A 24626-nucleotide genomic window follows, 5' to 3' on the forward strand; every position below is an offset into this window, starting at 1 on the left:
TAAGTCAGCATAAATAATTCCCAAGTCCTCTTGTGCTGCTCTGTAAGAGGCTACAATGCATGGACTCAGTCGGCTCAATGGGTAGGAGGATCAGAAAGGGGTCCTGAAGATTCACGCAGCTTAAAAATCAATGCATTACAGTGGGAGGCTGGGACTGGCTTGCCTCCTTGTTTCACAAAGACAAAGCACAGCTTTTATGTTTAGCATTTAACACTCAAAGAAAACTCCCAGACTCTGAACCTGGCATTCTCTGGAATAATGCAGAATCAGGAGGTGTGGGTACCAACTTTATTCAATCTGACTACAGTGTAAAGGCTTCACGGCCATGTTTCGTGTCAGCCCTTGCAAGTTGCAATGGCCATAAGATATAATTTGTCAAGACACCCGCACTTTAAATTACATTAAATAAATAGACAGCAAGTAACAACATCGGAGCCTCCGAAAATCAGATACCGAGAAACTGAAGGCCATTTCCCAAGGATATGGTGAGGATGTTTCTAAAATAGGCATGACTTTGCAAACAGAAAAGAGATTTTAACTGTAGTATCTTTTCACATTATCATTTACACAGACCTTTATCTGGACAAATCAATTCTTGATAAAAATCCAAGCTCTTTTCAATACTGGCTGCCATAATTTGGGGCAATGACAAAAGAAAGAGACATTCATGAATGCACAGAGGTTTTTAAATAGGCTTTTCCTTATGTCTTTGATCTCAAGTTGTTTTCCCCTTCCTATGATAACTGCAAATAATCAGCACGGAAACAAGTACTGGAAGTATTTAAACTGCAGCTCAGAAAGTAGATTTCTATCTGTCATTTTGATTTTTTTTTTTTTTTTTGAATGCTGGTGATGGCTCATGCAAAAGATTACGACATAAAAAGCAAAATCTAAGACTGCTGTTTCCCCTGATAAATTCAATTGTTTGCCATAATACAGACTGGTGTTTCAAGATACAGAATCTTAACCTTCAAATTAAGAGTCGCTTGGAGACTGAGAAAAGCAATGACAAAGTGACAAAGTCACTGCTTGACTGATTTCCAACCAGGAACAAGAACATCTGATGTCACCACATGAAAAAGTCTTCTGGCTTAATATCACTTTTTTTTTTTTTTTAAAGTAAATCTCTATACCCAAAGTGGGGCTTGAACTCACGACCCCAAGATCAAGAGTTGTGTCCTCTACTGACCGAGCCAGCCAGGTGCCTCTCTGGTTTAATATCAAGAAAAAAAGACAACAACATGTTGCCAGTTTAGACCCAGCTCAGCATAACATTTGGTCCAAATTCCATATCCAAACTACTGAGAAAAAAAATTAGAGAAGATACATACGAAGACTTATGTCTATACAGTGAAAAAAAAAAAATAAAAAAACCAAATGAAGCTGATGCCACTGCAGCATTTCTTAGCACAATCCTTAGTGAAATGTATAAACACTACATCTTTTCTTTCATATTAACGTCTGAAAAGGAAAAGCAAAAAAACCTAAATGTCCATATACTGGAGAAAAAAAAAAGGTAAGCAGAGGTCCGGAATTCTTGTAAAAACTGCTGAGCAAACTCTTCCATTTCTCTCGAGAGGGTCATTGCCGAGATAGGCAGTTTCTCAACACTTGTGCTTCATGGCAAGCTAAGGAGAAAGAGGGATGGCAAAGTTAGGCATTGTTAGCACTGGGGAGAACTCACCGTGCTGCTCCCCTCCCCAAATCCATGATGAGAGGCAGCACAGAGGTTTTACTCGCTGCGGCGGATTGCCATATTATTCCCGGTGGCATCTAGTGGACGTGCAACATTTTCTCCAAGAGCCCACAGAACACTGCCTCTGTTACTCCACAACAGTGGTTTCCTTGGTGTTCCGTGTCCTGCTGGGGAGCACACTATGTGGCTTTCCCGCCCTCCACTGAAGGGGCTGATGGAACAGCCAAGGGCACAGGCAGAGGGAGAGACTGATCTAGGAACAGGTAGGAGTAGAACCCAGGTCTCTGGGCTGCTGGGTTACTAGTTATTCAGAAAAAATCAACACTCCTCAAATATAAGTATTTACTGATGTCTTATAAAATATTAAAAATCAACTGTAGAAAAACAATTGACATTAATCCACTCAATATCCAGCCTGGACCTCCAACCAAGTTCAAAAGCTCTTGACGATGAAGCGGTGTTACTGATGAGATGCTGAACAAGAGACCGAAACCAGACCTCCATTTACCACTCCTCCCGCTGGTATTCGAGAAATAGTTGGCTTGCTTAAATGTTTGACCTTTATGATGGGAATGCTAATACCACTGTGTCATTCAGTAACTTCCCAAGCCCAGCTAGAGCCCATGATGATATACCGAAGGCAACACAGGCAGGTACGGAACGTTAAGTTAAATCTGACTTTGCTTTTCTTAGATCCTTTCCAAGGAGCCCATACCCTGAGGTGACCCCGAAGGCAGAGCTGAGCCGGAACTGTAATTCCTCACATGTCCGGCCTCTGGCATTAGGGAGGGGATTGGGACTGGGAGTGGGAGACAGGTTCTGCTACTCAGAACGGCTTGGAGCAAACAGCCGATGGTTCTATATGGGCAACAGCTCTGTAGAAAGCCTTGTCTGCTTCACGACCAAGTTCTTGGTCCTTAAAGAATGCTCCAGGGAGCCCTCTGATTCCACACAGTGGCACTGGCCATCTTCTGGGCAGTCTCTCCTGTATCTCTCCTGTATAACTCAGGGCCTTCGGGTCCGCTTTCCCTTTCTTTGATGTCTTCAAGAACAAAGTCATAACCCTGGGGCTGCCACCTAAGACCACCTGCGAGAGCAGCAGACACTTCCTCTGCAGCTGCGGCACCAAGCCAGGTCAGCATGGGATGGAGGGGGACGTGTGGACCTAGCCCTCGGGCTGCTAAACTCAGCTCTCCTGGAAGAGCTCCCCGTGCCTCTGCCTGGGGAAGGCAGCCTCAGCGAGACCTCTGCAGACCCTCTGCGGGGTGGACGCCACAACTGTCAGCCGCCGGACGGTGTGTGTGAGCGTGCTCCCAATGTTGACGGGCTAAGCGCTGTGGGTTTTTGCTCAGAAAGGGGGAGGTGGCTAAGGACTCCTGACCTTGGAGAGTTTATGGTCCACGGACATGTGGGGTGTCTGACCTGTTCCAGGGCCCTGTCCTCCGCAGTCCCTCGGCTGTAGGGACTCCACTTCTTGCTCCGTCTCCAGTTTTAATACATTATTCAGCAACGTGGACCATTCCAATCAACACAGAGCTGTTAAGTGTTGTGCATAATGAATACCCAACATAAATATTTGATCAGTGCTGCTGTCCTGTTATTCACGGAGCTGTTAACCTTCAGCTAATGGGCTCGTGCCAATTCACCCACAGTCATTAATTTTCAGCAACAACTGTACCACTGCTTGCACCGGGCCCTGGTTACTGCTACCATGGGTCTTGGATGGCACTGAATGGAGCCCCTGCCAGGTGGGGCCGTGGCCAGCTCAGCATCACAGAAATATGATGGGACTGGATCCTTAATATTTAAAATATCTTTGCAGAAAGTGGCATCATTTCCATGCTACCTAAGGTGTTTTTGTTTGTGCTGTTGTTTTTTAAAATTCTCTGGGAGTGAGAAGTTTTGGAATATGGAAGGCAAGTGCTGCCGTTCCTCTTCTCCAAATTTGCTGCATGACCTTGAGCCCTAAACTCAGGACTGCTACATACCTCCATCTTGTCATGTTTATAAATATCCTCTCTAACTCAAATGCTTATGGATCAGTTTAGATGTCAGAGTTCTTACAGAAGAGGAGATAAAAATTTCCTTCGGGTGTATTTTGTTTTCTTACTATCTCATGGAAAGCTTTCTCTTTCAAAGCTGTGTAAATGACTCCCTCCAAACAGTAATAAATCGTTGCTCACATGGGGGGAATTTTAAGAGGCCTGGACTCTTGAGGTCCCTTCTGGTTCACAGACCCAAAGGAAGCGGGTGACTATAGTGGGGACAGAGGCAGCCGCTCCCTGCCAGTGAGAGAAATGCCACTTATTCCCCTCTCCCCCTACAAGCGTGAGCTTGTACAGAACAGGGCAGCTCAGTGCTCCTTCCTCTGAGAACTGTCATCTGAGGCTGCCTGGGTGTGGGTGCTGCTTTCGCCTGCTGGCTCACTGCCCAGGGCGGGTGTCCGAGCATGGCATACATGGCAGCGCTGAGCTTTCTAGGGCAGTGGAGAGTGAGCAGTCCCACTCTGGGGCTGCGCTGTACTTCCCTAAAGGCTGAAACTGGGCCAAGCCCACAGCTCAGGAAGGAACCACGCTTCCTCAAGGAGGCCGAATAGAGCTGGGGAAGAGGGGGTGCAGGAACATTTTCTATCTGCTCTCCTGGAGATGAGCACCCAGGTATCTTGGTGGTGGGGCTGTGTGAAGGTGGTCCACTCACTGATGTACCTGGGTTATTGCAGGAGTCCTGGGAAAAGTCAGAAAGATCCTTTTGACTGCAGTGTAGGAAAGTGTGCCATAGTCTCCGGCCGGGGCAGTATGCCCTTATTTAATCTGGGAACACGGAGGAGCCGTCCCCTGGTTTTGCTGTGGTCTGCGAAGGGTGCTGGCACATACCCTCTGTTTCAGCCCAGAAACACAGCCCACTATGAATCAACACAGCTGCTTGTCTGGGGAGGGGGTGGAAAGTTGGCTTCTACCTCTGAACGCTGTCCTCACCAGCAGGTCTGCTGGAGGCTTGGCTGGGGAAATGACACCTTCACGGTCAGGCCGTGCCAGTGGGTTTAGATCTGGAGTCCCAGTCCCTGGGAAAAAGCCACACCTTAACTAAAGAGGTCACTCTCCTCGTGAGGAATGCTGCCAATGCTGGTGCTTCACAAGCATACACCCCAATTTTAGAAAACTATGTCTGGCCAGGACAGTGTCTAGCTCCTGCTCCCTCACACGCACTAATAGACACCAGCAACCCCTTCACCTCCCTCTTAGAATACCCACAGGCAGGGAAGCCAAAACCAGGGCAGAATGCCCCCTCCCCGCTCCATCTCTCCTGAAAATAGGCTGCTGACTGGCACCGATCCTCCCAGTGGTCAAGGCCAGAGGCCCCTTGCCTCTGGTGGCCTAATCAGTTTCTGCTCTGACAGGCCCTGTTTCAAGGGTTGTTCTGTGTTTAGAAAGTATCGCATTTAGTAGAAACCCTGCCCACCCCACTTTGGGGGGCACAAAATCTTCATCTCTAAGCCCTCCTGATCCCTTTGTTGGGGTCCTCAATCACATTTCTCCATCCCCCTACAGTGCTCGTTATAGGATGGTATAGGGCAGGTTCAACAAAATTATTTTCAGGGAAATTATTATCGCCAGTATTAATTCAGACTTGTATATGTCAGGTATTGTGATCACAGATTTATGGGTTTGAATTAATTCAGTTCTCTCAATGCCCTAGGAGATAGCAACTGTTATTAATTACCCTTATTTTACTGATGAGGAAACTGGGGCTTAGAGAAATTAGGCACTTGCCCAAGGTCACTGGGATGGTAAATCAAACACAAGAAGCTAACCACACCAGACTGCCTTCCCACGCACCCAGCACACTTGGCCACAACATCAGGGAAACAGGGCAACTGGGGCCAAGAATCATGGCCATCTGGTCAGGTTATCCAACCCAGTGTTTGTACAACCGCCTCCGAGGGGGACGCCCACATGGGTGACCTCCAGGTATTGTCTACTCCGCCTTAGGAAGAATGATTTCACAGACTTCCTTGGTGACCCGGCTCATGATCTCATCATTCACCTAAAGTCTGGTTTTAGCAGAATCTTATCAGTGCACTGCTGAATGCACTATTTTGTATGGCAAGGTTCAAACTGCCTGTACTATTACCCACCCCCCCCCAAGACTTGAAGATAATTAAAAAATAACTCCCTTTAGACTTCCCTTCCCCAAATCAACACTTTGAATGTTTCTCCAGACTTCCACTACTGCCCCTCCGCCAATCACAACATTTGCTGTGGTTATAAATGAAGCCAGGGTGGGAATTCTAGTGTTTCCATCTCATCCTTAATTCTGTCTCACAAAGGCTGGAGAAGGAACCTTAAATATGTACCTTATGGAAATCTTAAGTCTGAGCTCCCTCTTTCTGTGACATGTGGTCAGCAACGGTCTGCCCTCGAGCAGGGCCAACTGCATTTTCAGGCAGATCTGGCCGGGTCTTCTCCAGGAAGCCCACATGGGCCCTGGAGGCAGGGGTGTGATAAGACCCCGACAGGACAGAGAGCTGATGACACAAGGAGACAGATCTGTGTAACAGGGGCAGGACAGGAAGGCAGGAAGCATCCCCTGGGGGTTCGGATCCACAGTTTGCCCTGGGAATGAGCCCCTGGGAGAGGCCAGCTAGCCTCAGGTGGGGAGACCTTTCTCGTCACTTTTCAGGTGGTTCTATTCTCGATTCTTCAGCAGAGCTGGGATTTTCTGTTGAAGTAAGTTAATTTTTTCCCCAAAGGTCACCTGAAAAGCCTATCTGGAAGGCCGGATTGTGAGTCGGAGATGCCCAACAGTTATCAGCAGGGGTTGTTCCCGGAAACCTAAATTTCAACCCCTAGCCAGACAACTGCTATTTGACCTGAAGCACAAGATCAGTCATAAATCCTCTTTATCACCTGACTAACAGGGCCGCTCTTTCCTTTGGTTTTCGACTGCCTCAGAGAGCTGGCTGCCAATAAAAACTACCCTTTCCCCTGCTGAAAGGCACATTCTTCGGGAGTGTGTGAAAGTGTACGTGTGTGCCTGTGGTCACGTGGGAAATGCCATGACCCGGAATCAGAGCAGGTAGGAGCCCTGTGGGCAGCTCTGCAGGAGTCAGGGCAGCCTTCGAGATCCAAGCCCCCTTGCAGAGGGGCAAGCAGCCCCGAGGTACCCTGGCTGTGGGGGACTAGAACTTGCTTTTCATACAGCGAAGAGATAAGAACACAGGATGCTGGGCTCATGACCATGACTGGAAAAGGATGGCAAGGAAAAGTACGCACCGACAGACTCAAGTCCTTTTTCAAGCATTGGCCACAGGGGGAGGGATATTCGTGGATCTGACTTCTTCCACCCCCATTCTCTTCCCTGAAACTTGAGCCTTAAAATTCTGGGCAAGAACTAAGGATGGTCCGCGTTTCCCAAGTTTCCAGATCCATGGTCAGAGAGAGAAAGACATTAGCAAGGAGAGAAATGAAGAAACGGGTACAAGAAGAAATATTTTACGATTCTGGTACTTACTAAGCAGCAGGATGTATTGGGGGGTGGGGAGGGCTTGATTTTATATCTCCCACCATGGGAAACGCACCAAAAAAAGTTTCTTGGAGCCAAAGCTCCCTGAGCCTCCGTAGTGGAGACCTCCGCGCCCCTGTGGGACCCACCTTGTGTGCAGTCTCCGCGAACTGCTGGGCGCTGTTCTTCATGTCTTCCGTCTTCTCCTCTGCTCGGCCTAACCGCTCCCCGCGCTCGTTCAAGGCCTGGCTGGCTTTCTGTACGGCGCTGGTCACGCTGTCGGCCGCCGAATGGAGGATGCTGTTTCCTGAAGAAGCATAGCAAGAGCATCAGAGGCTGCCGGGGCTGACCTCTGGCGACAGAGCCTGTGAGGGCTGGGCACCTGCAAGGGCAAGGGGGTTCCCTCCAGAGAAGCCTCCGGTACCTAGGAATCCATCAACATTTCTTCTGAGCTTGTCTGCGCATGTGTAAGAAGAGGACCCACAGCCTGCAGGACTCCGGCAAATGCCGATGTCTTCTCTCACATCCCTTTCATTGACATAGCCCTCACGACCATTCTCCTGCCATTCTGTCTGGTGAGGGTCCAAGGGATGGGCTATTTGGATTTAGGACTGGGCTTGCAAAAGCAAATGGAAATTTATAAAATTAGGCAAATTCAATGAGATATATTTAGGTCTTATGGACATTTCCTCTTCACCTGGGGTTTAAGTGAAAACCCACCAGAAAAGGGGGTGCAGAACTTTTCCAGAGAGAATTCTCTGTATTTCTTTCAACTCTTCCCTTCCATTTTACCCTGTCATCCTTAGGAGCATGGCTTCTTATGAGAAGCTGTGTATCAGTCTCAGAGTTCAGAGGAGATGTGCCAGCCCTCAACCTTGAATCTTGAGCCATGGCTTGGTTGGCTGGGCCTTCTTGGCTCTGATCTCCAGTTTACGAAATATGGGGCCTCAATACTGCACTTAGCCAGTAGGTAGAAAATGGTGACAGAAACCAGCCTTAGAAGGAACTGAGCACTTCCAGATTCATGAGAAAATTGAAAACCACCATTTTTCAAAGGATTATGTATCCCTGACATTCCATTTGCCAGGAAGGAAATACAGAATTCAACAGTGGATGCATAACCCACTGAGAACAAGCAACTTGCAAAATTACAACCCAAGAAAATTTATAGCTGTATTTTGTTAACATTGAGTGAAAGATATTTAATGGCATTTTAGGTAATAGACTTACATCTTTGAATAAGTTTATTACATCATTTAACTTTGTACTTGGGATGGATGCATCTAGCCACAGACAGCTTTTAATAGAAATGTAATTTCCTTTGGTTTCAGCTGTAAAGGCTTCCTAATTTCCCCTCTGTGGGAAAAGTCTGTGGTTTGTGGAACAGAATCTCAGGCAAAGAAAGTGCCTGGCGCCTACAAAGGACTTGTAAATTGTTTCCCATTTTTCTTCTTTAGGAATAGATTTTAAGGGCTTCTACTATGTGCTAAGGGGAGGAAAATGGGGGTATCTTAGTATTACTCAGTTGTATTAAGCACTCCATGAGCCAAGATAAATCAACACAGATTAATAGGGACTAACAGAGAAGAGGCTCTGGAGGAAACTGGTTGAATATAAGGATTGGAATGGAAGGTCTAGGTCTTTAGAAGATGGAGGAGGAGGAGAAATCTTGGCCCCACTCTTTTTTCACATCATATTCATGACTATGATGATAGCCCATGTTAGACCATTCCCTAAGATGTGAATAGCATTTTGCAATCTTAAGCACCTTGACAAATATTATCTCATTTGACTGTCACACAAATTCTCCTGAGAAGACTGAGACTAGTTGAGGTTAAGTGGCTTGCACAAGATCATAGCCCTAAGGAAGTGGCATGGGCAGCCTGGAACCTGATTTTCCAATGACTTTTCTTTATTCTGTAGCTTCCTCTTTGCAGATATGGTGTAGGTTATGGGAAGCAAGTCAAGAAGACAGAATTGTGAACAGACTAGTGGAGACAGATTTTGACAGGTTGTTTTCCAAGGTAATGCCTGACTATTTCTGTCCTTAAGGTATTCCTCTCGGTCAGTGAAGAGTTAGTGCCCATGCTGTATTGTAAGTCAAGTGGTCTTGGGAAGAAAGAGGCCAGTGGGATGGAATGGGAAGATGGAAAGGACTGGAAGGGGCAAAGGAGTGGGTGGAACACACTAAAATTTCCTCCCTTTCATATACCCACAAATTAGCCAACAGAGGCTAGGGAAAATATGGGGCAGGGAACCTGTGACTTCACAGCCAGGAATAGCTGTATTAAACCAAGAGATTTTAGAATAAGCTACCATAAAATTAGGAGGGTATATAACTAGGACTTGTCTTTTCCCATCGAAATTGACCCTCATGTCCTCCAAGTTAGACACCTCTGTGTTTTTGGAATAAGCCATATTGTTTCTTGTCATGACTTCCTGAATCTTGTACAAGATATCAGGTAACACTGCATCCAGTTTTATATGATACTGTTTAGCCAACGGGCGTTATTACTAAGAGAGAACCAAATGCTGTCTTCAGTATTCAAAGATGACACTGATTACCACAATCAATAGAAAATCCACCTCCAGTTATTTTCAGACATGAGGGTGGATTTGAACAAATCCCAGGGCCTTGGTTGAAATGACCTCTCTCTCTTGGTTTCAATTCTAACCAATTTCAGGCTCAGTGAATAAAGTCTTATCATCTTTGTCAAGCTTCAGGTCAACTCCACACCCTCCTTCCTCTCAACTCTGTAAGAACTGTCTATATCCTTCGTAGGCACTTACTCAAGGACATTCATAGGCAGCTTTTCTACCTCATTTCTTCACCGGTAGATGATAAATTCCCAAGGTCATCGTTTCATTATATTGGCCATTCCCCAAATCTTGAATCTTCCTCCTCTTTACTCGGGTCTCTTGCTTGCTTACTTCCTTCTCTCTGAGATCTTGCTAAAGCTGCAGTTCCAGGCTTCTATCCTTGGCCCTCTTCTCTCTCTCATCTATAGACTCTCCGTAGATCAATTTACTCAACTCCTGGCACGACTGAATTCCATCTTTCACTAGGATGTGCTGCTAAGGTCTGGACCCGTATGTTTTTTTACTTGACAACTCCAGTCACCCAAGGTCACCTGGAATTCATTACGTCTAAACCAGACCCCACTGTCTTTCCCTTCACGCCTGCTTTTCCTTTGGGGTCCCCAGCTCAGTGAACAACCCACACTATCTGCCCAGCTCCTCAATTCAGAAATCTGGTGGTTGAGTCTATATCCTCCCTTTTACCCTATAGAGCTAAAGCTCTCCTTTTACATAGCTCTCTACTTTGTTCTCTTCACCATCTTCACTGTTTCTGTGTTGACCTAGTTCCTCCTGCTTCCTCCTGCTCTCAGAGTTCTAGCAATAGCCTTTTGTCTAGCTGTCTCCATTCCTTTTTTTGGGTTCATCTTCCACACTTTCATACTAAACTTTTAAAAAGGTGAATCTGTTACCATCTCTCCACTCAAGATAAAATTGAGACTTTTTTTTTTTTTTTAAATTGAGACTTCTGCTTTGCCTTTCTCTCAGCTCATTTGCCCAATTACCTATATTTGTACAGATGTGTCAGGTTTCTTTTACTTATATGCCTTTACATTGTTATCTCTGCCTGGAACCCTGCTTCTCATCTTAGCCTTCCTAAAGTGGCTCCATCAATACACTTCAAACTCCCTCTTAGCTTGTCATGTCTAGCCCACCCTATAGCCTGGCTGCTGCTAACACACACATTATCTTGTGTCTATTTCAAATGGTGCATTTACAGGGAGCCTGGGTGGCTCAGTTGGTTAAGCAACTGACTCTTTTTTTTTTTTTTAAAGATTTTATTTATTTATTTGACAGAGAGAGAGATCACAAGTAGGCAGAGAGGCAGGCAGAGAGAGAGGAGGAAGCAGGCTCCCTACTGAGCAGAGAGCCTGATGTGAGGCTCGATCCCAGGACCCTGAGATCATGACCTGAGCTGAAGGCAGAGGCTTTAACCCACTGAGCCACCCAGGTGCCCAAGCAACTGACTCTTGATTTTGGCCTAGGTCATGAGCTCGGGGTTATGAGATTGAGTCCCTCATTGGGCTCCATGCTCCGTGGGAAATCTGCTTGAAGTCTCTCCCTCCTTCTCCTTTTGCCCCTCCCCATGCACATACACTCTAAAATAAATAAAAATCTAAAAAAAAAAATCCTATAATGGTGCATTGACTTCATGCATGTAATGTTGGCTATCTAGGGTAAACTCCTTGAGGGCAGGGACCATGTCTTTTTCATTTCTGTATTCCTGATCCGTGGCACAAAGCAGATCATAAATGTTGGTTGAGAGGTAGGAAGTATGTATCATCCTTTCTATGATTTCTTCATGGCTTGGCAGTGGGTTGGACACATAACTGATGCTGTCACAAGATCTGATAAGTTACTGAAATTCTAAACTTGCCAAGTGACAAGGGATTAGTTTGTGTCTAATGGAGTTAACTATCTCATTTAGCAATTGTGCCAGGAATTCAGTGGAACTAAATAAAAAACAAAATGTAGGGGCACCTGGGTGGCACAGCTGGTTAAGTGACAGACTCTTGATTTTGGTTCAGGTCATGATCTCAGGGTTGTGAGACTGGGCCCCATGTCAGGCTCTGTGCTCTGCTTGGAGTCTGCTTCAAATTCTTTCTCCCTCTCCCTCTGCCCTTCCTGCTCATGCTCTTTCTCTCTCTCCCTTAAGTAAATAAATAAATCTTAAAAAAAAACAACAACCCAAAATGTAAAAAGGGGAATGCATTTGCTATAGTAAAAGGCAAGGGGAGAAGTTGATAAAGAATCTGTTGTTACTAGCCTTAAAACAAACAACTGTAAGTTATAAAAATAACTGACATTAAATAGCTTAATAAATAAATCCAATGTAAAAATAACAGTTTCCTGAACACTTGCTATGTTTTAGGCACTTACTAAACCTGCCTCTCACAACCACCTTACGTGATGGGCATTACACAGTCCCACTTCTATCAATGGGAGCACCAACATCAAGAGAGAGGCTTAGCAATGTGCCAAGGATCATGCAGTAAAGAAATAGCACAGCTAAGTTTTGAACCCAGGAAGCCCACCTCTAGAGCCAGTTCTCTTCCTCATTGTGTTAAATGGGTTCTCCATGGGAATTTTCTTGTATGAGATTAATGACACAATCTGTATTAACTATGTGGAAGAAGACCTCAGGGCAGTAGTTCCTCATGCATCCCTTAAAAATCACTATACAAAACAAAATATCCTATCATTAGAAGTTAAAAAAACTTACTGTAGAAAATTTAGAATACACGTTACTATAAAAAAGTGATAAAATCTGTAATAGTCAATTGTTCAGAGATAAATGCAATTTATATTTATGGTACATTTTATTCTAGTAATTTTTCTGTATATGCTTTTCTAAAACATGGCAAAGACCACACCATATACATTTAGTCCACATTGTATTGTGGACACTACACCATGTCATAAAAAAAATTCTTAAAAAATACTGCTGTATTCTGTAATTTACTTGACTCTTTCCCTGTGAATACTGGGTGTGTTTCCAAAAGTTTTGCTTTTTGAAATGAGGTTCAGTTCCCTTACTGCATTTACACACACACACACACACACACACACACACACACACAAAGACACGATCTTTATCCACATCTCTGACAATTCCTAGAAATAAAACTGTTGATTCAAAGAACATACACTTTTTTGAGGCTCTCAATGCATGAGGAAAATTGCTTCCCTGAAAGATTCACTCAACTTTCAACACCATTCACAGGAGAGCACACTATGCACCAGGCACGGTTATATTGACGAAAATGGCAGAATAACTTTGAGGGAGAGATTTAACTTCTCTGATCTTCAGTTTCCTTATCGGTCAAATGAGGGTCATGCCATCCAGCTGGTGTGGCTGTTGTGGAAATGAAGGTAAAGAGGTATGCCAAGTCCTGTAGGTGGTCAGTGGACGTGAGCCTCTCCACCTCCCTCAGACCACATCTGCCCTCTAGGAACTTTGGAAAAATGGCACAATCCCACCCAGTTCTATTGCGTGTCTCTCTCTTGTCTCTCCTCTTGTGGGGCTAAGTGTCTTGAAGCTTACAGAAGACACTTCTCAGATATCTTTGTATACCTGCGGTGCCTAGCTCAGAGTGTTGCTCAGAAAGGCAGCTGAGCACAAACTCACTGTATCAAGGCATGCTTTACTCAAAAGTTGGGGCCCATCATGTTGTGTTGAGTTAAATCTGGAAATACAACAGTCTCCCAAGGCAGATAGAACAATAATTCTCTCTAAATAGACAGCAAGCATATTAATACCAAAATGTATTCAAGTAGTCTGAGAAGAGCCTGTCAACCCCAGCAAAGAAAGTCAACTGCCATTTGAATTATAGTCTCTGGAGAGTAGAGACCAGTCTTACTTTATTGTTGTTGCATTTACATCAGTTCCACTCGATATGTGCTTTTAAAAAATAGATATATGCTGGCATCTTCTATGTGAAGTGATTGAGTAGACTTTAAAAGCTGTAACTTTGAGATAAAGCAGTAACACTGCATTCAGTCACTGTTTGAAAACACAATTAAAATGAATTTCAATGTATAGGAAAACAAGGGAAAAAGAATAAGGTGTATTGAAAAGCAACAACAGAAGAGAAAGAGGAGGGGAAAGATTTTCAAAAGCACACAGAACACACCAACAGCTCAAATATCAACCTAATTTCCAACAATTCATGTTGTATCTTGGTAATCAAAATTCCTCATTCAATAGCTAGGAAAGAGGCAACTTCAAGAATTTTCACCAGCTACCTCCTCTACTGAGTATCTATATCCATATCTATCTATATTTTTATATCTGTATCTATAAAGATGATATATATATAGATACGTATATTTGAAATGTAAAATACTCAATCTTGTTTGGAAAAAAAGCAGGAAAATCACCTAAAAAAACAAGTAATCAATAAATATATGCCAATCTATACTCAGTTCCGAGTAAACTTGCTCATCTCAAAGCACTGTTTTAAAACTGAATTGTTTTGGGGTTGCCTGCGTGGCTCAGTCAGTTGAGCGTCCAACTCCTAGTTTCAGGTCAGGTCATGATCTCAGGATCCTGGGATCAAACCCCATGTCAGGCTCCCTACTCAGCATGGATTCTGCTTGTCTCCCTCTCTCTCTGCCCCACCTCCCACTCTCTGTCTAAAATAAAAGTAAATAAAATCTCTTTTTTAAAAAAAGGAATAGTTTTAATAGTTTTGCTTGGACTACTTCTACTCTATAGTCAATTTACCTAGGGAGGAAGAACTGTACCATGGATCCAAACTAACTTAAAGGAAAACCAATTATAGAAAAAAAACATAACATGGATACAATAAACTCACAAAAATTGTCAGGGAGCTCTATTATATTAAATCTGTTAATAGGCGAGGAACACTGGTTACTGTCATAGTGTCTGGCCACAGTGTTTAGTAAGAATTTATTCACTGAGTAGCTTAAATAGTCCCTATTCTATTCTTGCTATGGTATAACTGTTTTTTAGCAAAGCTATTTTCATGACTGGACATAAAGTACACTTAAGTCTGGTCCAGTATTAGTGACATTCAAATGAACTCTCATGGTCACAATTCTACGGGATTCACCCAAGGAAAGGAAGATGCCTCTTCCTTTCCTTTGCTTTGTTTCCAGTCTTCACTGCTTAGGGTCTTTACCTCTAGAGGACGTATCAGCAAAAGAAAAGTCACGTGGAAACTAGGTTGCCAGGTCCCTTCTCAGATCTAAAGCCACTTCGAACCACTGAGGGACTCTCCTTCCTGAGAGGAGGGCGCACCTCCACCCCCACTTGCAGTAACTGACCTTACCTGACCATGGTGCTTCCTAGGAGCTTCTGCTTAGGATTGTGACTGGGCTAAATGGTTTAGAAATGAACATAATTTAAATAATAATGATGATATTAACTTCTCCAAACAGAGTAATTAAATGCAAAGGCCTACCCAGTGAAATAAGTTGGTTCTTAATTCACAGACTCCATTAATTATCTGTGAGCTCGGGTAAATTACGAAGCTCCTTCTCTTTACATTGACTAATCAATACTAACCACACTGCTGCATCTCAATGTTGGGCCACCTTCTAGGATCCCCTAATGGAGATTTTTCCAAAGGTTAAATTTCATTTGTATTTTATGGAAATGACTAATCAGACAAGTTCTGTTACAAATTCAGGCTACTTTATGTAAAACCTTTCTAAAAGGAAGAGTCCTTAACCCATGCTGGGCAAAGATGTGAGAGCCTATCAGTCAGTCACAGCAACAGCTACCATTCACTGAATGTCTCCTATGTGTGGGTGCTCTGGTTAATTGTCAAAGTCCTCAAAGGAATATTTTCTATTTTACAGCTCAGGGAGGTGGAGTAGCTTACCCAAGATCACCCAGATCTCAACCCCAAAACTTGAAAAAAAATATTTTAAAGAATTGTATATATATTTCAAGTACACGACACCACAATCTGATATACCCAATGAAATGATCACTACAGTCAAGCTAATTAACATATCCATCTCAGATTTTTTTCTTCTTTTTTTGGTGAGAGCACCTGCAATCTACTTTTAGCAAATTTCTAGTATTCAATACAGCATTATTAACTATGGTCATCGTGCTGTGCATTAGCTCTCTAGACTTATCTATCCTATAGAGCTTCACTTTTGTATCCGGGGTCCAATATCTCTCTGTTTCCCTCACCTCCCGGCCTGGGCAAGCGACACACAGAAAGAAACAAACTGCATGAGCTTGCTTATATAGGGAAGCTAAAAAAGTCAAATACATAGAAGCTGAGAGTTGATCCCAAAGCTTTTGATGACTATGTCAGCATTTCCCAAAGTGGTTCTGTGGTTTAAAAGAATGCACATAGAAAACTCCAATTCTATGGTAAAAATGACTTTATGAAGTGCCGATCTAGCTGGTTCCTTTATTGCAGAATTTTGGAAAACCTTTAATATGCTAATGTAAATTGTGAATCAGGAGGAGGTAGGGAGGGAGCAGAAGAGATCTGCCAGCAGAATTTCTGAAAGATACTTATTCAGAGGGTCCTTTTGCATAGATTATTTTAGTAGGGTGGATTTCTGCAGAATCTGCTTTGGGAAATGCAACGATAAACTATATTGACTCCTAAGTTAAAGGAGGAAAAATAAATCCAGGCTGTCTTCATCAATTCTGTAACAGATAGACAAGTCATGTAATTACATTAAAAAGGCGTGCTTTATAGAGACAGCAGAACAGATATAGCACACTGAATGGCAGTTCCAGAATTATCTTTTGTCTCAAGTTGGTGGCTAATTTCAGGGACCATGAAACTTGTTTGTTGCCTGCAGCTGGATGACAAAGAAAAATGGACTCAGTGCTCAAGAACACTCTGTAAACCCATAAACTCAAAAGCCTACCTGAAGGAGACCTTGGAGTTATCTATTACTGGCATTACTAAAGGAACAAGAATGGATCCTTTTATCAGGTGAATCTCTTCTGTTGGAGATGTAAAGGTCATTTAGTAGAACCCTGGCCTGTGCCCAAGTCACAGTCATTCCCCATAGCTAAGGACCCAGAAGGAAGCCCAATGCCCTTTCCCTGTCCTTTGGAGTGATGGCTAGGAGCTCACAGTCTCCTCCCAGTGCTTTATTCCAACATTCCCAATGGCAAGAGTCAAATACCTAGGGTTTTATTCAAGTTCCTTTTAGCCCTTAAACTCAAGATATGTAGAGAAATTCAGTCCTTTAAAATATTCATTCAAATGCGGTCCTTATAGGGATTAAGGAGGGCACTTGTTGTGTGTTGTATGTAAGTGATGAATCACTAAATTCTACTCCTGAAACTACTGTTACACTATATGTTAATTAACCAGAATTTAAATAAAAACTTGAAACAACGACAAAATAAACTTGGTCCTTATGAACATGTCCTTACAAGAGTTATAGGGCACTGGGAGAATGATTTTAAGAACAAATTCTTTTGGTTTGGTTTTGTTCAGAGAATATTGGGCTCTCAGAAAAGTGGCTGGAATGTAACTTCAAAGAGAGAATCCTTGTTCTGAGGTTAAAAAAAAAAACCTAAAGTGGCTCTAAATTTGATAAAATGGATTATGTTCATTCTGTCTTTGCTACCTATGGCAATAAACCAGCTAGGATCTATAGCGGACTGCTTTTGTTAGAGTTGGAAGCCAGTGTCTTTTACTTGGATAACTACAATTTCAAGTCCTGATAGACACAATTTGCAAACCCTCTACAGTGCTACTGGCGAAACTAATTCTTTCCAACATGTGGAATCTGCTGCTTACTTCCTGGGTGACCTTGAACTAATAACTTACCCTCTGTGCTTCAGTCTGTTTCCTTACCTGTCATGGGGGTTGGTCTATTATCTACCTTATAGGGTTGCTGTGAGGAATAAATGAGGTCATGTACAAAGGGGGCACTTAGAACTGTGTCTGGCATGTAGTAGACAGTGAACTTTAACCACTACTGAAGAGAGAAACTTCAGATATCTGGCACTAAAGGGTCTCCAGCTTGCCTTTCTTCCACTATTCGTCCACCTTGAAGGAACAATCTAGCCTACTGTCGGCCTTGTACTTCCCAATCACCAAGGACTTCCAGAAAAGTGGCTTCCAGCTAACTGTCCTAACACCACTCACTTGTTCAGTAGCCTACCAAGTCCATTGCCTATTTTAAGTTTCCTCCACTTGGCCACTGTACCACAGGTGACTGACGACTTCTTTTTACAAGCTGCTCTTTCTCTGGGCTTCTATACCAGACTATTTCTTAATGCCCCCCAGCCCCCACACCAATTCCTCCCTGTGAGTTGCGTTCCTTGCTTGGTTAGGGGTATGAGGGAAGAAGATACTAGCTCTGTGGCCTCAGGTAAATTACTTAGTCTCGATGGGCCTATGTTTTCTCATTGACACAGTGGTGATACAAAGAGTGCTTATTTTTCCTAGAGATTGTTGTTAAAATTTAATATATACTCAGCACAGTGTTAGTAATGCAGTATGAGCTTAACACACACTGTTACTGGTAATATCTGATTCATTCAACACATTTAATGTTGAATAAACACAGGCCAGATACTGTCTATACGTGTCTGCTTCTCAAATTCTACCTTAAATCAGCCCGTTCTTTGCCTTCCCACACTCCATCTGACCTTCTCCTCCTGAATTCACTGTATTAGTTCCTGGCCCTTCTGCCCACCCAGTATCCTATGCTCAATCACCTTTAAGTCCAACCTTCTGTCACATCCCACACACAAGTGTCCACGCAGCGCAGGGCGTTTACCTCAGCAAGGGCTCTCCGCTCAGCCCTCCACTCTATTCCAGTCCCCACTGGGCCTTACTGCACCATGCAGTAGCCTGGGTGGTTTTGTGACCACCGGTCTGTCAGTTTTCTAACACATCATCCTCTTTGCTTGTTACTGACCTGATCACACCCCCTCCTTGCTGTGATGCTTTGTGGGCTCATCCATAGTACAATACTATCAACTCAAGAGGGGCCCTCCTGATCCTGTGCCAAGCCATTCACTTGGCATCTGCCACTCCCAGAGTCCAATCTCTATCTGTTGCCTCGTTGTTTCTTGACAGATTTTGGAAATTCATTAAAGTTTTATCAGTTTCTTACTATAGGTAAAGTAGAATATACCATAAATGAGTTTGGAAAAAAAAAATCAATGTGAATAAAAAGCTTACTAAGGAACGTCGTGTCTAGCTCTGTCCATAAGGGTGTCCAAACAGTAGTATGCAACATTTGTACTCAAATGCAAACCCAGCACTTAGATTTTTGTGTCTAACACTGTTTTCCTGTAGAAGAAAGCCAAGTTATTTGCAATATAGTGGGTTTCATGCCTTGGGGCAAAGAAAACTTGGATAGGCTTGAAGCATTGTCAGATAACAAGGATATCTTCAAAGATGGTAAGGTTAGCGCTAAAAAAAAAAAAAAGTCAGTTTAAAGCAGGTCCTGAAAAAATACAAATAAATAAATAAAGCAGGTCCTACTGGACAAGTTGTGATATTTGGAACATCAACAGTAATGAAACTTTTAGCAAATAGGATAATAATTATAATACTTTCATATAACTTTGTGGAAACCATAACATTAATATTCATATAAAATGTATAAAAATGAAGTTGAAATACAAAAAAATGTTGACTGTAGTTGGATGCTTAATTTATGGTTCTGATTCCAGGAATAGGCACAGGCCTTTGTACCCTCTTGTTACTCAACCTGTGATGCCCTTTTCCTCCCTAACCAACTAGTAATTCATACTCATCAGAGATCACTCCACCTTTCCCAGATTTTCTGCTGCTTTGTTTATTCACTGAAATGTTTTCTTGCCACCTATTTTTTTGCAACAGGCACAGCAGCAGGCAGGGAACAGAGTAGCAGACAAGTTCTGTCCCCCATGCTGCCCCCCACCCGATCCTGACCCTATGCCAGGCAAAGAGCTTATCATTTAGAAACAAGAGACAGATTATGTATAGGTTATGTATAGGTTAAAACAATATATACATAAGGTAACTATGTTATGTGTACACACACACAATTTAAAAATTGCTGGGCAGTTAGCAAATGATGTGCTATGCTAGTGAATTCAAGGGGAGGGGGACTGACTCAGCATCAGTGGGGAGATCTGTTTAAGGAGGCAGTGTTTAAGCTGGGGTGTGAAGAGACAAGCTGGGGCAAAGTCCATGTGCAAAGCCTTGAAAGAGGAAAAAAACTTCTGTCCCTGGGAACCAAATGTGTGGCTACAGAAGGGGGAGGGTGGAGTGAGAAGAGACTAGAGGGAGAAGCAGGTGCAACTAGAAGTCACTGAAGCATCTTTTTTTCATTTTTTAAAGATTTTATTTACTTATTTGAGAGACAGGGAGAGAATGAGCGGGGGAGGAGCAGAGGGAGAGGGACAAACAGATTCCATGCTGAATGTGGAGCCTAACATGGGACTCCATCCTAAGACCCTGAGAACATGACCTGAGCCAAAACCAAGAGTTGGATGCTTAACTAACTAAGCCACCCAGATGCCCTACCACTGCAGCATTTTTTAAGTAAGAGTCACCTGAACTGAGATCATTTTTGAAATTCTTACTCTGGCTGTTGTTTGGAACAGAAGCAAGAGGGAAAAGAGAATGAGCAGTTGAGAAGCTATTGCAGTAACCCAAGTAAAAGATAACGGTGGCTTGTACTAGGATGATGTCAGTAGAGATGAGAGAAGTAGAACGATTTAAGATCTGTATCGATGCCTGAATATGGGAGATGAAGGAAAAGGAAGAAGAGCAAGCTAATCCCAGGCTTTTGACTTGAGCACAAGGGCAAACAGCAGTGCAATTTACAAGACAGAAAAATCTGTCAGAAGAACAAACTTCGTTGGAGGGTGGGCAGGCATGAGTATTTCAAGTATTTCATTTTGGAGAATGTTATGCTTAAGTGGCCTGTGAGACATCCAAGGGAAGTCAATAAGGCAAACAGGTATTTTTTTTTTAAATTTTTATTTTATTATTTATTTGACAGAGAGAGAGAGATCACAAGTAGGCAGAGGCAGGCAGAGGGAGAGGAGGAAGCAGGCTCCCCGCTGAGCAGAGAGCCCGATGTGGGGCTCGATCCCAGAACCCTGAGATCATGACCTGAGCCGAAGGCAGAGGCTTAACCCACTGAGCCACCCAGGCACCCCAGCAAACAGGTATTTCAGCATGAAGTTCTGCAGAGAAGCCTGGGATGGAGATAAAATTTCTAAGTCATCGGCATAGAGAGAATGGCAATGGGTAAGCTTACCTTAGGAGCAATGTTAAAGAGAGAAAGGAAAAGAGTTTGAAGATTAGCCTAAACTAAACATAAAGGTGCCTGCAAAGGACACTGAGGTGAGATCGCCCGAGAGCAGAAAAACCAAGGCGAATTTAGCACAGTGGAAATTAAGTCAGGCCAATACATCAGATAGGTGGCTCCACGGATCCCAAGATTATTCACTGGGGAAAGAAGAGTCTTCGTCTGTTGGGACTGGGACAACTAGATGTCCACATGTGAAAGAATGATGTTAGACCCTACCTCACACCATACAATTTAAATTCAAAATGGATCAAAGACCTAAACACGAGAGCTAAACTATAAATCTCTTAGAGAAAACACAGACATAAATTACAACCTTAGATTAGGCAACGGTTTCTTAGATGTGACACTGAAATCACAAGCAACAAGAGTAGATAAGTTGGACTTCATTAAGATTCAAAAGAAGGTTGTGCTCCCTACTCCATGCTTCCCTAGCACTTTGTTCATGTCTCTATTCCTATATTAACACATTATAATTACTGACTTAAGGGTCTGTTTAATCAAGCAGAATTTTTAATTTCTTACATATCCTTGACTGTCTCCTCCCCATTTCTATACTTGGTGCTGAGGAGAGTACCAGATCCATATACCATATGTATTATGTGGCTAGAGCTACTGTATGAAAACAAACACATTGTTATAAATAGGAAATAAGAATATAAAAGATGGAAAATATGGAGAAAGCTTGTCAAGGAGAAAGAGCTCACTAAGGCTAATTTATTAACATGGGATGGAAAATTAAATGATTTTGAGTTAAGACAATAAAAGAATGCTTTGAGGCTCTAAGAGTAAAGAATGAGGTCTGAGATTGAATATCCTTCACAGTTAGCAAAAACAAATTTATAGTGCTCTTTAAGAAAACATATATGCTACATTTAGTGTGTGTCCAGCCCAAATTGGTCCTTAGAGAAGTTTTACTTCTACTTCAAACTGCGTCTCAAACCTATTGTTAAGTGATTAGGCTCTTTGGGAATTTAGCATAACTTCCTCACATAAAACATGCAAATATCCCATTGCCTTACATTGGAAAACAACTTAGGGATCATCTAATTCCCTGGAAAGAAAAGTGTGGTCGGAGGGTCAAGTGAAAGGAATTGCCTAATGTTACATCCCAGTGATAGCACAGCTGGCCCTGGAAGTCACTTTTGAGGACTTGGAGCTCAGTGAGGTTTTAACTGTCTTTACTGTTTAAGAAACACATGCAGAAACTGAGAATCTCGTAACTGATCTCTTGAAAACAATCCACAATGTCCCCTTTGGAAAGCGTTACCCTTACATTCTGGAGAACTTCACCACAGCAAGTATGCATACATACACCAGTTTGTCATTTCAGTATACAACATTTCTCAATTTTATTAGTTCACAATAATAAAATCCAAGGGAAAAATCATAGCCTTCACAGAAAAATGTATACATACTACCAGGGATATCTTACATGGTCAACTGATGGGGTTTAAAAAGACTAAAGGATTGTGAAGAAGACTTTCAATTATTGAATGCTCTTCTGTCTGACAGTTTTGTCTGTGAAGTGGCAATGTGACTAGCACCTAGAGAGGTGCAGGAGACTTCTTGTCTTGAGCGGGAGAAATGAGACAGATGAACTTCCACAGAAAAAGATAATACTGCTGCTAAATTTCAGGTGAAATACGCTGACTATAACAAAAATCTGTTATAGTCACTGAGGTCACTTTAGACTACGTCATTATTGCTATAGTTAAATCCTATTATTTAGGAGATAATAAAGTGAATAAAGTCAGTGTCAGTTACGCTTCAGACACTGTCATCAAAAGCAACAGAATTCAGCACACAGTTCATTGAACTACAGTTTTTTTTTCTGGTTCTGTCCCATGCTGGTACCTGCACAGACTTGAGAGTTATGTAATTTGTCTTAATTTGGTGAATGCAAAACTGAGACTCTCACCTCATAGACAGATTGGTGATGAATGAGCAGCTATGGTAACTCGTGTCAAGGGCAATTTCTGTCCAGGCTGATAGTCCTAGGGGAATTTTTTACCATCTCTGTGGTATCACATGTAATTCTGAAATTGACGTGAAGTCCCAATGGGTTTCCTGACTATTCATTAGTCACTCTATAATTTTAATGTATTTTGGTTGATTACTAATGAATTCCTGTGACATATTTTACTTTCTAAGAAGGATAACCTGAGAAGTACCACTTGGTCATTAAAATCCACTACAATTATCATCAACCAAATCAAATTACTACCAATTACATAGAGAGGAGTTGGTCCACACTGCATCTTTTTTTCTACTGAAGTATATTTGACACACAAATGTTATCGTAGTTTCAGGTGTACAACATAGTGATTTGACAGTTCTATATATTACTTAACACTCACCACAATAATATAGTCCCCATCCATTACCATGCAACGATATTATAAAACACAAACATCTTCAATTCATATTAACCAGGTACAAATTGAAGGAAGAATGCTCGATCAACTGTAGGCCTGGATGTCCATTATCAAGGTTATAAATGCAACTCATTTTCATTTATACTATTACCATCAGGGGCTACAATTTGCTAAGAGCCTACTATGTGCCAGGAACTGTGCTAAATGCTTTATATCTACTCTTCTATCCATCCTAATGTACACCCTTAAGATACATACTATTATTCCTCTCCTAAAACTGATGAAATCCAGAAACTCACCTAGGATTATACTGCTAGTCCATGACAGAATTTTGATTTGAAATTCAAGTCTAGTGGACTACAAAATCACTATTCTTTTTAGTACTATGAGAGTTTCTGAATGGTACACCTTGTGAGGTGAAGTGTACTAAGAGTGGATTTGCATTTGTCCCAGCCTCATGTTGCTACATTATACACGGGGTATGAGAATGGCATTCACATGCTGTTTTCTTCTACTTGATGTCTCCTCCTATCCAACAGCTTGATAACTAAGCCAGAGTTTCTCCTCCGGTAACTGGGTAATGATGCCCTGAGGCTGGATGAGTTATTCATTCTATGCTTCCTATAGCACCATTTGCATTTCTCTAACGAAGCATTTATTATAAGGCACCAAAGCTATTTGTCTACTTATTTGTGTACCGCATTAAACTGGGAGCTTTTTGATCACAGGGGAAGTTCCTGTATTTTTCAGCATCTCCAGGCATGATAGTGGGTGTCCAATAGATGCTTGCTGAAGGAATAGTAAATTGATAAAGAATGGAAGATGTTTTTAATTTTATAAAGATGTGATGAAGTCATGATTTATGCCTAAAACCTTATTTGCATTGGCATTCATCTTGGGTTGTGCTATTCTGATCAGCGCATGGAAAGGATCAACTTCTGGACATATTGAAATAAAATTTCAATTACAGGGGCACCTGGGTGGCTCAGTGTGTTAAAGCCTCTGCCTTCGGCTCAGGTCATGATTTCAGGGTCCTGGGATCGAGCCCCGCATCAGGCTCTCTGCTTGGCAGGGAGCCTACTTCTTCCCCCTCTTTCTGCCTGCCTCTCTGCCTACTTGTGATTTCTCTATCAAATAAATAAATATTTTAAAAAATTCAATTACATAGTATCTTTCTAAATTGTTAGGGATTAAAA

At 42.6% G+C, this 24626-nt stretch overlaps 1 protein-coding gene across 5 annotated transcripts in view; it reads right to left on the minus strand.

The window, feature by feature from the left end:
• Nucleotides 1-275: 275 nt before the first annotated feature.
• STXBP6 (syntaxin binding protein 6) overlaps nt 276-24626 on the minus strand; it is a 256274-nt gene continuing 231923 nt past the window's right edge. For all 5 annotated transcript variants that reach the window (XM_080807490.1, XM_080807493.1, XM_080807491.1 and 2 more), the window contains 2 exons: nt 7348-7505; nt 276-1628 (listed from right to left, as the gene is read on the minus strand). In XM_080807490.1, coding sequence (XP_080663616.1) covers nt 1605-1628; nt 7348-7505 — 182 coding nt within the window. In that variant the 3' untranslated portion in view covers nt 276-1604. The remainder of the gene's footprint in view (nt 1629-7347; nt 7506-24626) is intronic.

Source organism: Martes martes, assembly GCF_963455335.1.
Source record: "Martes martes genome assembly, chromosome: 7".
Lineage (NCBI taxonomy): Eukaryota > Metazoa > Chordata > Mammalia > Carnivora > Mustelidae > Martes > Martes martes.